Source organism: Pleurodeles waltl, chromosome 3_1, assembly GCF_031143425.1.
Source record: "Pleurodeles waltl isolate 20211129_DDA chromosome 3_1, aPleWal1.hap1.20221129, whole genome shotgun sequence".
NCBI lineage: Eukaryota > Metazoa > Chordata > Amphibia > Caudata > Salamandridae > Pleurodeles > Pleurodeles waltl.
In genome coordinates this window covers 414,484,167-414,501,519 of record NC_090440.1, presented here as the reverse complement: position 1 = coordinate 414,501,519, position 17,353 = coordinate 414,484,167, and the positions used below count along the sequence as shown (strand labels likewise).

The 17,353-nt window shown below is 41.6% G+C and overlaps 1 protein-coding gene across 1 annotated transcript in view; it reads right to left on the bottom strand.

Annotated features, from left to right (window-relative positions):
* CIB1 (calcium and integrin binding 1) overlaps nt 1-17,353 on the bottom strand; it is a 57,790-nt gene that overhangs the window by 28,413 nt on the left and 12,024 nt on the right. The window contains exon 2 of the mRNA XM_069222663.1: nt 5,964-5,998. Within this exon, the coding sequence (XP_069078764.1) occupies nt 5,964-5,998 (35 nt within the window). The remainder of the gene's footprint in view (nt 1-5,963; nt 5,999-17,353) is intronic.

Below are 17,353 nucleotides of genomic sequence, written 5' to 3'. Positions count from 1 at the left end.
CTTCTAGGCCTTACTGAGAGATAGTGTGAAGCCTAGAACATCAGACAGGTGTGACTGAAATAGATTCAAACCATCCAATTCCCACCATCTAGCAGCCAAGGAGACATCCACAACTTCAATTGCTAGGCAAAAGGACAGCTCCATTTCCACATGTGCAGCCACAGCATCTAGGCATTGTGGTGGAGAGCCGGACTATATTGCTGCAAGAGAAGTTCCACCCTGTGTTAGAAATGTAAAGAAGACTGTGCCAAAAGAGTGCCATACCATATCCTCCTTGTCCAGTCTAGGGCATGGATGTGGAATTCCTATTGCCCAACACATATTGTTTGGGGTCAAGGGCAACAGGTATTCATGTTTATTTTGTCCATGTTTATTTTGTCCTTGGGGCAAGTAGACCCAACCCCCTGCAGCACAAACCCTTTGGCTGCCAGTTTACAGAGAAGGGAACTGTCCGCAGTTGAGGTAATATGTGTGCCCATATGTTAATGCTGTTCAAACTTGTATTTATGGTTCATTAGGGAAAAGCCTTCATTATTAGAATGAGTGCTGTAAATAGGAGTTGTAAGGTCACACTGCACTACTGAAAGCGGTTCCAGTAAAAAAAAAAAAAAAAAGTACACACGTTTAAAACATTTAACAATATGAGGCTAAGTATAATGCTCCTAGAATGCTCTCTGATTAGATGCAAATGTTTGCAGAAGCTTGTAAGCAAGAATGATGATTCTTTGCTTTTAAATCAATTGTTCAGAAAAAAAATTGCTACTATGAATTTTTAGGTGCTATTTCTTTGAAGCTTCATTTAGTAAAATGTGTTGATGCATGCTAGTATTTTCAAAAAATATTCCTAATGGAGAATCAGTGAAACCATTTTCAACAAGATTATAGGAAGCATGAAAATAAACAAGCACTGGCAAAGCCAACTGATCCGACATTTTTTGTGTGTGAGTCTTTTGGTCTCGTCAATAAGTGCCTTGTTTTGACATGGCTTTTGTAACACTTTGTTGTTGTGGGAGCTGCCAGGCCCTCACCATTATAACAAACACTGACAAAAAGAAAAAAAAGTTTTTGGTCTCAAAAAACACACATTGCCCCTCCGTGGCTTAAACGCCTCAAAGCTCCCCTCCCAGGGCCTCCCTCAGCACAGAACCTACCCTGAGTGAGTATGGAGAGGGGGGCTCCATGTTCTTTGCAGGGGGGCCCCCACCAGTTTGGTTATGTCACAATAGTTCCTGGCACTGAACAAAACTACTTTGTGTGCCAGAATTCGATCACTCACAGTAAAGTCATCTGACTGGTAGAGAGAAATAGAAGTCTAATAAAAACAAAATGTCTTTAACGCCAGACCTAATTAGGGACCCAATTCTTAAAGAAAGTCACAAAAGTGCACCCAAGGTATGGGTCTTTGAATTAGTGGCTTTCATTAATTCACATGAACATACAGAAGTAGACCAGGAAATCGTACTCCTAGAAAATATTTGTGAACTGGATTTTAGCACGAGTAAATATACATGTGTATATTTGCTCATGTGAAAATCTATTGAGCGTTTACAAGTTCACTTTCCCTCCATCCTCTTTTTTCCCCAACCCTGGAAGAACTTCTACTTCTGCAATTGTCCAAGGTTAGAGAAGAGCTGGTGAAAATCCTTAATACAAGCAAGTTAGTAGGTTAGCAGACTCAAAGGCATTCCAGCCCTGGAAATATTGCTTACAGCTTCCTCCAGCTCCAGTATGTAGATCTGCGTAAAGGTGTAAAAATAAGGAAATTGCTATAGTAGGGATTGAAATTGCAAGTATTCAAGCCCTACTACAGTAGTAGCCCTGGCATAATCAGAGAGGCTATTATCAGAACTCTTACATAAAGGAGATTCCTGACATAATTTATCGCAGACTACATGGCACCAAAGGGACAAATAGATTTGTTTACAGGACAAGCGTAATGCTATCTGTATTTAACCACGGACTCCATTTTAACCACTGACTCTATTTTGTGCTTTACTTAGCTCCAGATGCAGTTACATCGGCAGCACAGGTATTTTTCCACGCACAGCTTGTTTTCTACACTGAACGTGCTTTTGTTCTTTTCACCAGAGCAGAGAACATATCATGGGGGATGCGGAGGTTAAAAGAGTGTGCCAGGATGAGAATGTTTACAGCAGAGAAAGGTACGGCTCTGTCTCAGGAATGCACATTTGGACCTGGCCAGTTCTATTGTGTGTTTTCAACACAGACCAAGGGCAGCCAGCGCTTAAATTTCACAACTTACTCGAAGGGAGGGGGAAGGATACCAGAACCTTCCTCTTGGGTTTGTTTAACGTATATAACGTGGGGAAGCTTGGCGCTGAGGTGGAAGGAACTTACTTTTGAGGGTGGATGCATTGCTCAAAAAACCAACTCCCTTTGGGGAGTGTTGCTCCTGTCCCAGCTGTACAGGGTTCCACAGCTTGCCGTTGGCAAGCATGATGTTGGATTCGATCCCCATGGTGATGCTTTTTTTAATTCTTAATTATCTATCACTGCATACATATTCATTGTTGATGTATTGCACTTTTTCTGCCTATTATTCAACTGCTGTGATTATTTTAGGTATCTGCAAGTGTTTTGCTGCATTCAAGTTACATGCCCACATTAATATTTATGTATGTCTTAGTTTGAGCTCTGGGAAGGGCTTTAATAAGTTCATCACTCAGATTAAGAGTGCTGCATTCTTTAGCTTCATTCCCTCATAGTTTGAAACTAAGCAGAACAAGTAGATTTAAGGAGCAACCTGTCATATGGACAAGTAGATATTATTTAATTAAATTCCACACCCCTGCTAGGGTGATCAGAATCAGCTGTGCTTCATCTTCCTATGCCTTCCAAAGGCCCCTCGACAAAAGCAGGATCAGTAGAAATAAATAGAGAAGGCCTGACGTGAACACTATGACAAGTCCCGTTGAGGCCTTCTCTATTTTTATCATGTGTTTGCTTGCAGATTGTTTTCTCTTTTTCTATTAGAAAGTGTGACGATTTAGACATAATCAGAAGTGTTAGTAACAGGTGGACATATTTGTATTAGTTTCATTATGGTCGCTGCCATAACAACATTGACAACTACAGTGAAAGCTGACTTATTTCGATTGTTGTAGCTAAATATCTGTATGTAAATCAAGATGATGCTATTATCACCATTTTTGTTTTGTCTTATTGAGACTTTAGTGTCTTCACATCTATAAACATGAGATCAAATGATGATCAAAGATAAAAACCCAGGTATCTGACTATTTCAAGGGGCTTTGTTACAGAACTGTTGAGCCTGAAGTCACACCACTTTGCAGCAACAAACAGCCTCAGAAGGGGGGCTGCTATGGGAGCAGTGTAGAGAAGTGGCCTTAAGTCCATCACTGTTTATCATCCCAAGGGCTGCAATAGAGAATAGCTAAACAGCTATTTTTGCGAAGAGGGAAGGTATGCTATGTGATACATCTTAAGAAACTTGATTGTGATTTCTGCATCTGCTAAATTTTAGCATAGTGTTTAAGTAGCGATAGCGTGATAGGTTGCTAAGAACAGTCAAACCATGTTAGAAATGTTCATTTTTTTTTTCCGCTGGCCATGTCATGCAGTGCTGCAAAGTTTATCCAGTTTCTCAGTGCTATTTTGTGTGTTATTCAGTTATGAAAGATGGGTTAGAGTTGCATTGTATCCCTGAACTCATCCAGTGGGAATATTCGTGAGCAGAATAAACCGTCAGCACAGTACTGCTCAGTGGGTTGTATACGGGTCGCTGTCCAAACTGGATTTCTAATTTATACTGTTGCACTGAACTGAGACCTTGCGCCAAAGTTGAAAAACCTGACCCCTAGATCATGACAGGCCAGTAACCAAATGAACCTGAAGACGTGACCAAGTGAACAATAAAGGAAGAAGTGAATGGAATAAAAATTAGCATACCGCTTGATCAAGGTAGTTGGAAGAAATCCATATAGGGATACCCCAATCTGGAGAACATAATGTCCATTCTCTGGGTGTAGCTCCTACTAACGGGGAAAATACCCATTGCTGAACCCATTGCCACCTCCCAATACAGTGTCCAAGACCTCACACCATTCTGTCAGTCTATATTGTGATTAATGGTGGTACTGTCGGACAGAATCTGAGACAGGGAGGAAGACCTTCATAGCACGGTAAACTGCCTCTTGTACTCTGGGTCTGGCTGGGACACTAGAAAATCATTTAGATTGAATTTGCTGAGGAGGCATGGTCCACCAAACTTTCTGGTGAAGATTGAAACAATATGAACATTGGGTCGCAAGGAGCAGGTTTGTGTAGTCTAGCTATTTGTTACTGGAATGTTGGACCCTAGAAGACGTTTCTCAATCAGCCATCACAAGTTGAAGAAGTGCCTCAACGAAGGAAATTAAAGGCCCAGACATTGTAGAGGGGTGGTCGCAAAACGTCTATCAAAATGTTAGCTTATTATCCCACTGAATGATTGTTAATTACAATGCTTCTGTTGATTTTCGCACCACCATGGAGAACAAGGAAACTTCTTCTGAAGGAAAGGTAGATGAGTAAGGGATATCCTGTTCTGGAGCAGTATCCAGGCCAACTCATTTTTTTAAATCAAAATATAAGCCAGCATCAGTGTTATGGGGCGTAAGGAGCCTATCAGTCTCTGAGCTATTGTCTTCTGTATAGAAAACGTCTTCATAAGGCATGTGGTCAGACCCAAAATGTTCTTCAATTCAGGCAAATGTTTGGCCATAAGAAGATGTTCCACCAAGGACATCAAAACATGTTGTAACCTTCTTGGCAACAAATCTCTTCTGCTGACCTTGAGTGTAGGATTGATGAAGGCTCTGAGGGCAGCATCTGACTCTGCATTAAAGGAGCGCTAACCAAACAGGGGGAATCGTATTTGGGTGTATTGGCTTCATCTTCAGGTTCAGGCAGTAGCGCTTGGTGGTGAGAAGTTGGGAAGCATTAAGGTCAGAGTTGCCAAACACGTAAGAGGGGCTCACTCTGAAGGTACTGAAGCTAACTTAAACAAATCCAGCATCAAATTAAACAGTGTCAATCTGTGTAGTCAGAAATTGCATTTTCAGCTGTTTTTAATGTCTGGAGTTTCTCCAACAATGAGGAAAAGTCTATTGTTTGGGCCTCTGGTGTTGGGGAGTCAAAATACTGAGCGGTCACAGGAGCAGGATAGTTTGTTCAAGAAATAAACAGATTTCTCCCTCCTATCTCTGTTTTTTTTGTGAGAAAATTGTTCAGGGGATCATTCTAGCTTATCTTCCTGTTCCCTGATGGCCTGTATCAATAAAAGGAGTTGCAGTCTGTAGAATCACGTTTGCACCCAAGACACCACATGCATGTCATGGAGATCAAACAAAGTCATTTTCTCGTGGCATCAGCAACATGGCTTAAATGTGGAAATTTTTGTGGGGAATATTTGAATAGTCACTGCCAATAAGCTCTGGAATTTCATCACTGGAGCACCAAGAACAGCACTGGGTCAGGGTCAATAAGGCACAGAAAAACAAGCTTCTGAAAACACATGGTATGCTCCAATATCATCACATCCCTACAGCAAAGTCATGGTTTGAATCCCCTATGTGCCTAATAACTACTGCTGGTGGTAAAAGCTTTCCAGTCTGGCGCTTTGCTGAGATTCATAAGGTGTAGAATCTATATTGACAATAGCAAACAGTGTTCATATATGACTAAATCAATGATCATTTGACTCCTCCAGTGTGATCCTGTGTATTTAAAAATTAGTTACTGCACTGTTAAGCTCCATTGCAGATGCATCAAGTCACTCCAAAGGTGTGGAAATTAAAAAAAAAAGCTCCAATTAGGGGACATGCAGGGATTTATTGAAATGCATACTCTTTTCTGTTATTCTGACCTGCATGACCAGCAAATAATCTTTTTGAAAATAAAGACCAGAAGGGTATAAAATTAAATAAATTAAAACAACTTACAGCAGGATCTCTTGCTTAGTTAGGAAGGTCAGCTCCTAAAAGGTAAAAGGGAAATTAAATTAACAGAAAACACTAAGAATTATATTTGATAGTTGCTGTATGGCATATTAACAAATAACAGAAACGTATCAACAGATGTATTAAACTGCTAAGCAGCCCCTGAAAAATACACATCAAGATTAAGTAAGGCATAAAATGAAGAAAACTCTGCAATAGTATAGAGGCAAAAATCATCACATACAGCTAAAACCGTAATTTTAGATGACTCAATACAATATAATACCCATTTAAAATTATAACATTGTTCAAATGGATCTTGCGTTTCCAAGGCTCCTGGATCTGCAGGATTTTGAAGTGTAATTATTTTGTTTTTGTCGAAAAACATGGGCATCTGAAGGAGGTGATTGTATTGCTACATACTCAATTAAACTGGCATGATACAAACATACATTTTTTGTCATTGTGTTGTAGGAATAAATCAAATATCCTGTTTGATGATGGGAAGGAGGAAATAGTTATTTAATACATATGCAACACTGGGAAAAGCACTTCATTACTTATTTATTACAGTAATGGGATCAACGTGATGTAACCACTGCATCACTTTGATATCCTAAAAAGGAAAGTTGTGTTTTATTGTACCCAAAGAAATGTATAAAACACCACTCCAACCGAGTCTTCAGACCAAGAGTTTATAACTGCTCTACCAGCTGTAATGTTTAATTAAACTAACCATTCCCATTTTGCCAAAGTCTCTTGTCTTCTGTTTTTTAAGGTAAATTCACATTCAAGCAACATTTTGGCGAGCCAGCCAGGAGCTGATTGGTTCCTCAGTCCAGACTGTGACCGAAGGATGGGGATCCTGCCCGGACGGATTCACATTTGCGCAACAAGAAAGGTGACCAGATGACAAAATTTATTGGAAGTTATCCTGAATCTGTGGGGTGGAGGCCCGTCTTGAAGAGGCCATCAGAAGGGTAAGAGACTAAATCAGAGCCTTATTCCTATCATTTGGTGTATGGCAAACTAGTAAGTAACATAACCAGCGGACGTCCTCTTTTTTGATAGTCAGTATGCTAGGAAAGGTGAAATGTTCTTTTGAATGTTGTTTTGTCGCTTGGACCACTGGGTGTGACACAGATGCTATCTTGCTTTCTAGACTAAAAAGGTTTCTCAGTGCCACTGGTTTCTTAAAACTGTTGGTATATGAAAAAGAGAGAGGTGTTGTATTTTGCTGGGACCCCTGGCGTGACACAGATGGTACGCATAAATACCTTGGTGTGACACAGAGTGTGATTCGGAATTTTAGGGAAGTAAAAATTTTTGATCTGGGAGGTTAGGCATAGCTTGTGTTTGGCCAAGAAGGGCCAATGGCTGTTGAGCTATCCTTTCTTTTCTGTGCACAAATTGTTATCTTTATCTCAGAAGTCAAAATTTGACAGACTGTCGGGCTCACTTGGTCCTGTGTTATCGCAGAACTTCCACTGGTTACAGGATGGCATGCAGTAGGAGCGGGCTAATGTATCTTTGGCAGAATCATTTTTGTGCTCCGTCAATTTTTTAGGTCGAGCATAGCAGCATGCAAGCACTGCTTTTCCGACGTGTTGGTATCTATGTGGGCTTTAACCACGCTCACCTCACGCCCATCACTTTCACTCATTGGTGGGCTTGCCTTTCAAAATTCCTTTGATGACATTGGTAAATGCTTTACGTTTGTTCTGCCTTGGGGCGGTTTTGGTACTACCTATGGGACCAACCCTTTTACATGGATAATTGCATGTTTGTCAATATGTTTGACTACAAGAAAACTTAGTTTTCCTTTTGTGTCTCTCCTTCGTGCTCACGCTGATGGCGGCCGTGGCGCTCTGAATTGACTTGCTTATTTCAACTGTTTTACTTTTCATTTTCAATTTATGTGGCAAGAAAAGTCCAGTTAGGAATATACAACACTAATATCTCTAAATCGAGCAAATGCGAGATCCATTGCATTGCAAATGCTGGTTTTCTCTTCTTGCATGCCAGTTGAAATGGTGTCTGTTTGATATTGTGATGCTGGTAAATCAATGGAATTGTGTTGTGTCCCGAGTGTTGTGTTTTGTTTTTTCAATGATTTAATGTGCTATGTGAAGACACTGCTAATTGTCACAAATTGTTATTTGATACCAAAGTAAAGCTTGCTATTTTGATGTCAAATTTCATTAGTTTGAATTAATAACTGCCCTTTCTCTTAGGTTGTGACCCTTCATATGCATTGTTACTTGTGTTTGTTAAATGTTTATTTCGATGCATTGGTAAATATGTGAGCTCATTAGATCTAGCAATTCCTATGTATATATTTCTCGACTACTAGAGTAGAACTAGTAATCCCTGTGTATATAAATTCCCCCTACCAAAGTAAGAGCTTAAAAACTAGAAAAGTTAGATGCATATAGCTCTTAAGATCTGCTAAAATCACAAAAATAACTAAGAGCAGCTGCTCCTAAAAAAAGAAAAAAAAACGACCTAAATTTAGCATATGCAAACCAGGTTCCCCACACATGCTAAAAAGCTTAACACGTTCTGCAACAAATGGCACACACACCAATGCACACACGTACCCCATAGTCAGCAAGCAAGGCGTTCGCACTGCTCTCGCCATATGCAGGAATGGAGGTGCTCTCACCGATGCCCTGACCCAACAACAAGCTGTTAGTTATAGGCATGACAGGCCAACAAGTCCAGGCAATCCCAGCACCACCCAAGTCCAGCACTAATCCTCCCCGAAGTTCGACCCCTCCCCTGTCCGTCGCATTCAGTCCACCGCACCTCAGCAGACTCACACTCCCACTGGTTCCAGGGAACAGGAGTGAAAGGGAAATTCATTGCAGTTCTTAACAGTGAGACAACTAGCGGGGGTGAGGAAAGGGGTTCCAGTTCTCCGGGATCCGATGACGAGGAGGGAGCCACAGGGTATGCTCAGGTCGCCAGGAAAACAACAGAAAGAGTTTGAGAGCAGGTCTAGGCAAAGAAGAGCAGCACATTGCTTAGAGGAAAGGTGTGAACTGAGAGAGAGAAAAATAGAAAGAGAGAAAGAGAGAAAGAGAGAGGAAGAGAGAAAGAGAGAAAGAGAGAGATATCGTACCCTGGAAGCCCAATGCAATGAGAGTAGAGCAGAGTGCCCTTCACCTGAGGAGAGCAGAAGTAGGTACAAAGCCCTGGTTGAAGAAGAATCCAAGGTAGAATTACAGGCGAGGCTTTTGACTGGGGTCTGAGCCTCACCAGAGTACCAACATAGGAGAGGGGCTGACCAGGAAATTAGAGACCAGGGTAGCCTGGTGTAAACTCAGCTCAGATGTAGGAGAACCAACATGGTATCTTTGCGTGAACACGAGGAGAGCAGCAATGAAGACACCCATGGCTCCTCCCGAAAGTGCAGGACAAACTACCTCCAAGAGAGATAGTGGATCTAGAGGAAGGTGAGATCTTTTGTGACAGTTTTGTCACCTGCTAGTCCACTGGACAAAATGAAGTGACTAGTAAAATAGACCCTGACTGGAGGAGGGATCCTTCGAACAGAGGGTCTACTCTGTGCCAATGCACTCTTCGACACTCTACACCACTGACCTGACCACCTGACCACTGAAAATAACTAGAATCAGGATATTGTTAAGTACCTCCTAAAAATGGAGTTTGTTGCTGCAATCTGTATTAGCTTCACCTAAGGCATAAAGGCCATGATTTCTCTTTGTTATTATAAGAGATTAGACCAGGCTACATTCTGTTCCATACAGAAAGTAAGCATCTCAAATAACAAGCACTGACAAAGCCAATAGGCCTTGCCTATGCAAGAGTTATGGGCCTTGCCAATGTGTTTTAGCCATGTTGTACACCAGCGTGTCTGCTGTTCAGCATGGCTAAAAGTTAAGGACGTAGAGTGGAATGGCAAAGAGTGGAGTGGAGTGGCAGACAGTGTTGTGTACTGCAGTGGCACTGAATTCAGCAGGGTACCATGCAGTGTTGTAAAATGCAGTGGCATAGATTAGAATGGTGAATAGTAGACTGCAGTGGTGCAGCATGGAGTGGTGCAAACTAGAGTGGCGCAGGTTAGAGTTGCGCAGAGTACAGTGGCAAAGAGTAGCATGGCTCAGAGTAGAAGAGAGTTACTAAGAATTTTTTGGAACCTATTGTAGGCCGTAGTGGCAATTGGCAACCAGGCCTACCTAAAGGTTTTCATGTTTGTGTGGACTGAACAGGATACAATACTTTTGTTACAATACCAAGAGGACATACCTTATTCAGCAGTTGATTAATTGTAATAGTCAGTTGGTAGTATATGTCAATGTGTGTAATTGCAGTAATGTTTATGTAGTTAGCACAAAAAGAACACTTAAATCTAGGATATTGGAACAGAGGAGGGCATTAAACAATGGGGATTTAACAAAGGATGTTAAATCCCCACTGTCAGAGCATTTAAAGCAATGTCATCAAGCTACAAATGAATTTAGATTTCATGGAATACAAAGAATCGAGATGGATTGAAGAGTGGGGGGCTTAATATTGAGACTTCACCAAGCTGAAGAAAGATGGATTAAGAAATTGAGAGGGGCAGAGATGGGGCTGAATGTTGAAAATGAGATGCACTACTTTTTGTAAACTTGTTTTAGATGGGGATCTTCTGGCATCAAGTTGTTACCGTATATGTAGAAATCTTGTAAGTTAATGATCTAGACTGAAGAAGACATCTGTTTTTTTCTTGTGCATAACTAGATGAGGAGGGTGGAAATCGGTTGATTTGTACTTGGATCATGATGTGGATCTACTTGGTGAGGATACCTCCGTTTACTTTGTCTCTCAAACACCTTACAATAGGATGTAAATATAGCAGTCTATTGGTATAGACAAACGTTTTTAACATAAGTGGTGTAGTATACCATATATAGGGAAACTTACAGGAATAATGTGTTGTTGTGTTTGGGAAGGGTATTATAAAATCCATGTTTGATTTTGATTGTTCTCCTTTGAGTAGACATAATTTGGGGATTTGAGCAACCATAATCGTATGTCCCTGATCTCAAAAGGGTATGATTTCCTGTGAAAACAGCATTAACATCTGGGGCCTTTTGTAGGTTCTAAATACCCAATTATGGGAGAATGTAGGCAAACTAAGCATCTTGTGCTATGATCTGTGTGTGCAGTGAAGGTTATTTCCTGATGAATGAACATTGACCTTTTTTTGAGGGTTCAGTGTGGCCTTTTTATATTGGATGCTTTTTTTCCTTTCCATGTGGTTTTTTGTTTGAGGGTACATTATAGTCTTTTTATATTGGATGATTTTGACCTTGAGATTTGATAACACATTGTCCAATCGGGACGCGTGTTCAATGGTTTCCCCTCTGGAGTTAGATTAATGGGTTCCCCCTTTAGTCCGCTGCGGGTACGAGCACTGTCTTTTTTGGAGAGTATACTTTTCATTTGGGAGGCGCAACAGGTGTTCCCTCTTTGGTGACGGTTACTTTGCTTTGTTAGTTTGTGTGCTTTATTGAGATCTCCTTCTGCGATTAGATAGCATATAGTCCAATCAGGGCGCAAGATTGACGATCCTCTCTGGTCCGCTTGCCAGATGTCGGTGATTAAACTCATAGGCCCCTTTGGGACTGGAAAAGGATTTGTTTCATTGAGCAGTGTTACTGATGGATTCCTCTTTTGTCCGTTCGATGTGCAAATACTGTCTTTTTTTTTTAGGTGAATCACAGATTTATGATCATTTTTAAGCTCACATTTAGTAAATGGTGATGTGATAGCTGCCTTTCTGGTCTGTGTAAATGGACAAAGACCATCCTGCTATGTGGGTCTATGCTAATGGGAGTTGATTGGAGGTTAGGTTCAGCCAATGGTAATGCTATTCTTCAAGCCAGTTTTGATGGTTTGGGGACTAGCCATTGGATGATGTGTTTATCCTATCGGTTTGTTAGATTTTCATGGTTTCCCTTCTGGTCTGTAATCGATAAATGAATATAAGCTGGGTGAAGATTGAATTTTGTAGCAATATGAGTGGTTGGAACTTTGCTTAATTAAGGAGGAGGGATGTTGAAGGGTGCACAGGGAGGCTCTGCGGAAAAGATATATCGAGGATTTATTTGTAACATACACAGGTCAGTGGTTATTGCTTTCAGGCTATTGCTCTGACAGATGGAGTATGGCACAAGAGACAGGGTTTTTTGTAGGGAGACTCATTCTTTACTCCTTGATTTGGGGAAATTGAGGTTATTTATTGTTGGGTTTGTTGACTTAATAGATAAGTACTCTCTCTTAAGATATTGGCATTTTCTCTAAATGGTGGATTTATTTGTCACATTATGAAAGATCAGGATCTGAATGTATTCCCCGTTACCTATTTGTTCTCTACCTATCTGGGAAATTGAGGTTATTTACTGTTGGGCTTGTTGACTTATTAGATAAGTACTCTTCCATAGGATTTTGGGATTCTTCTGAGTGAGGGATTCATTTGTCACATTACATAAGGTTAGGATCTAAAAGTGTGCCTTGTTTCTATCTGTTCTCTCAGGTCCCACTACAGGAAAGGAACCATAAGCGTTTTTTGACGTGCTATAAAAGAAGAATCATCAGAGAAACAGTAAAAAAATAAATAAAAAAAAAGTGAATAGAAAAGTGACTAGGGGAAAGTTGGGAATTTTAGAGCTAAAAAAATGGTATTGTAAGACTTTTAGTATGACTAATTCAAATATTTATGTTACAAGTAAAACATGTTTTAAAGGTTTTAATGGTTATGTAGGACACACTACATATGGCTATATACTTGTTTATTTTACATTTTTAAAATATGTGCATGATATATATTGCCGAATACAGGCTAGAATATTGGCCAAATACAAACTACCTGATGTAAATAATAATGGGTTACATGTGAAGAAGAAGGGTATAGATATTTATCAAGAAGATAAATATGTCAGGTATGTGTAATTTATGATGTACTATGTTGCTGCTTCTTTTCTGTTGAGGTTAAATGTAGGGGGTCTTGATACGTTTTACTGTATCCACATATAGGTGGATTTGGTGAACTGTGTGCACCTTGTTGTGTCTTACTGTTTGTAATTTATAAATGCACATATGTTTTACTTTGTTTTCAACCCTGATGAAGTCCCATCTTGTGAACGAAACATGTTGGCTGGGCTGATGTTGAATGATCATTAAAGGAATAAAGAAACAACTTTGGATTGGAACACAATAGCATGGCTCCTGCTTCATTGGATTTCTATAAAAAAGACTGTATTTTCATAAGATAAGACTTTTAAGAAATGTTCTCGTATTATTGGATTTTTTGAACACTAAAGGTAATTTCTTTGGACTACCTTAGCACTCCCTTTTATATATGGATTTTGGTATTTGGTACATGGTCTCTGAGCATTAGGGCCATTGGGAGGTAGAGTGCTGTATCCTTACACTCTAAGCACTAACACCTGTGTAGCTGCTTGTTGGCAAATATAGCTCCTCCAGTGGTTTTTAGAGCAGAATGGTTTAAAGTGTGGTGGCTTAGAGTAGAGTGGCGCAGAGTGGAGTGGCAGAGAGTTGAGTGAAGCAGAGGGCAGTGGAAGAGTACAGTAGGGTACCATAAAGTGCAGTGGTGTAAGGTGCAGAGTAGAGTCAAGTGGCACTGATTGCAGTGGCATAGAGTGGTGCAAAGTAGAGTAGCATAGTGGGGTGTAGAGTATAGTGCTGTACAGTGCAGTGGTAAAGAGTACAGTGGCATAGAGTGGAGTAGTGCATAATAGAGTGGTGTAGAATTCAGTGGCAGACAGTGCAGTGTTGCGGAGCAGAGTGTCAATGCAATGAGTAGAGTGGCGTAGAGAGCAGTGGCACACAGTACAGTGATGCAGAGTGGAGTAGAGTGGTGTACAGTGTGGCATAGAGTAGATTGTTTCAGAGAAGAGCGAGGAGGCATAGGTGTGCAGGGTAGAGTGCAGTTGTGAAGAGCGGCATAGAGTGTAACGGCATAGAATAAAGTGGTGTAGAGAATAGTAGCAGAAGCTTAGAGTGGCACACAGTGGATTGCCATAGAGTGCAGTGGCATAGAGTTGAGTGTTGTAAAGTGCATTGGTGTAGAGTGTATTGGCATAGTGTTCAGTGGCACAGAGTCCAGAATTGCAAAGTGTTGTAGAGTACAGCAGCATAGAGTGGAGTTATGCAGAGTAGATTGGTGTGGCCTAGACTAGAGTGGTATAGAATGCAGTGGCTAAATGTGTAATGGTGTAGAGTGGTGAAGAGTGCATTGGCACAGAGTAGAGTGGTAGAGTAGAGAGGCCTAGTGTGAAGTGGCATAGAGTGAAGTGGCGTGGAGTGGTGTAAAGTTGAGTAGTGTAGAGTGGAGTGGTGCAGAGTACAGTGCAGTGGTACGGAGTTGTGCAGAGTAGACACAGTGGAATAGATTGGACTATTCATGGTAAGGAAGCACATTGCTGTTACAGACAACACATTTTCAATTCAATTGAAATGACCATTCCATTTGCACAGTTGTAGTTTTGATAATAAATCTACTCAGTGCACAAATGGAAATGTGTGTAAATTGCATCACCTAAGGTAATGATTTCTTTAGATCATATAAACGTATTTGTTTCCAACACGCTTCAGAAATAACAAAAAATGTGCTTCATTGTGTTCCTAATTCTGTTATATTCTGAAATACTTACACAGTTCATTTAAATATTGTTGTGCTAGAAAAACACTGTTTCCTACCCTGAGTATCCATCAAGCGTCAGAAGACCTGGCGCCTTGCACCCACCGAATCCAACCACATCGCCCTCAAGACTGCCATCCGCAAACATCATCAGCTGATCCGCACCACCAAAAGAACTTACTACAAAAGATGCATAGACACCAACGCTCACAACAACAAAGAGCTCTTCGGCATCATCAAAGAACTCTCCAACCCCAGGCCCTGCTCCCACGAACCCCCGCCATCACAGGAGCTCTGCAACTCCCTCACCACTTACTTCTGTCTAAAGATCGAAGACATCCACAACAGCTTCAAACCCCAGACCCACCAGCCAATCACAGACAACCACGAACCCAACGCACCAAGCAACACCAACCCTCTATGCTCCTGGACCCACGTCAACAAGGAAGACTCCACCAACACCATGGCCTCCATCCACTCCGGCTCCCCCTCAAACTTCTGCCCGCACCAGATCTTCAACAAAGCCAGCGACATCATCGCCCCCACCTCTGGCCCATCATCAACAGCTCCTTCAAGACAGCCACCTTCCTGTAGAGATGGAAACACGCCGACGTCAACGCCCTGTTGAAGAAACCCAAAGCGGACCCAGATGCCCCAAAAATTACCAGCCCGTCTCCCTCCCCCCTTCCCTGCGAAGGTCATTGAAAAAAATCAAGAACAGCCAACTATCCCGCTTCCTGGAAGACAACAAAAGTGCTTGGTACCTCCCAATCCGGATTTCACAAGAACCACAGCACAGAGACCGCACTCATTGCTGCCACAGATGACATCAGGACCATACTCGACGAAGGCGAAACCGCAGCGCTCATCCTCCTGGACCTCTCCGCAGCCTTCGACACCGTTTGTCACCACAACCTTTGAACACGCCTCCACAACGCCGGGATCCGCGGGAAGGCCCTCGACTGGATCTCTTCTTTCCTCTCCGGCAGAACCCAGAGAGTCCGCCTTCCGCCCTACCTGTCCGAATCCTCCAAAACCATCTGTGGCGTCCCCCAGGGATCCTCCCTCAGCCCAACACTTTTCAACGTTTACATGGCTCCTCTTGCCAACATCACACGATCCCACCACATCAACATAGTATCCTACGCAGACGACACCCAGCTGATCATCTCCCTCACGAAAGACCCCACAACCGCAAGAAACAATCTCCACAATGGACTTCACGCCATTGCCAACTGGATGGAATCAAGCCGCCTCAAGCTAAACGCAGACAAAACAGAGATCCTCATCCTCGGCAGCAAACCCTCTGCCTGGAACGACTCCTGGTGGCCTACCTCCCTTGGAGCCGCGCCCACCCCCACCACCCAAGTACGGAACCTGGGAATCATCCTGGACTCAGCACGACTCAGCAGGTCAACGCAGTCTCCTCTTCCTGTTACAACACCCTCTGCATGCCCGCAAGATCTTCAAGTGGATTCCAGTCGAAACCAGAAAGATAGTCACCCACGCCCTTTGAATGCACAGCAAACGTGATGAGATAAGAAGAAGATTTACAGCCCTGTTTACAGGAAGGGAGCAGTCGAAAGGGTAAGGTTTTGGCAAGGGAAGGAACAAACTCAAACTGGGCAGCCTAAAACAAAAAGTCAGCAAATGGAAATCAAGGAAATGCGAGTTACAAACCACAAAGCCCATGCCAAGCAATGGGCAGACTGCATTCCTAGGTCAACTTTCTGAATGCCCCCAAGAGGTCTTTAGCAAACCAGACAGCTCTGATGTCTGATAGGCTGCAACCTAAAGAGTACAAATAAAAGGGGGTCATCTGTTACTCAAAGCACTCCTAAAGCATAGATGTGGCTTCCCAAATGGGAAACGTAAGGTTGAAATTGCAGAGACACCATGTCAGGAACTCAAGGATAGTCATGCAAACATTACGCTAACAAGTAAAAGGAGGTGCAAATCGTTTCAGATGGAATCGCAAGATCAGTTGCTCACAGTCATTATGTTTTGCTTTTGATAAACTTAATTCGTTCAACAAATTCTTTAGATGCCAGTGCTACATTAATTATTTACTCATACTTTATTCTGGGTGAATCCAAAACATAACATTATACATACTCAATATGTACGCTATTCTTAGGCATGAAGGCTGGATTATCCTTATCCAACATGGTGGCTGTAATCTTGCATCTCCTGTGACATGACATGACGTCAACAGAATTTGAACTTTGTAGTAATTTCAGGTGTATTTAGACACAACAGTATGGAACACAAATGCACCAAATTCATTCTGGCTTGCTCTTTGTCTCGCTGTTGGAATTCCCTGAATAGAGGCCTTTACTGGTACTTGTTGCAGATTGTGCTTCAAGACCTGATGGACCACTGAAGCAATATAATGAAGTTGGTATTTCTGAACTTCGTTCACAAGCATTAGAGACGCTACATTTTTATTTGCCTGCTTTTTATCACAAACCCATAGGTTGTAGCAAAATCTCTTTAAACTTACATGGATGGGATTATAAAAAATGATAAAGCAACAGTTTCCTATGAACTTTTCATGATTGTAGTGTTCATACTGTGAATGCCTGAAGATTCAGTATGATATATTTTGTTATACAGAAGAATATGAATTATGTGCACACATTTGGTAATAATATTGACGTCATGTGTTATTTTTTATTTCTTGATTACTTGAGGCATAGTTTAGCACAGAGCACTAGTT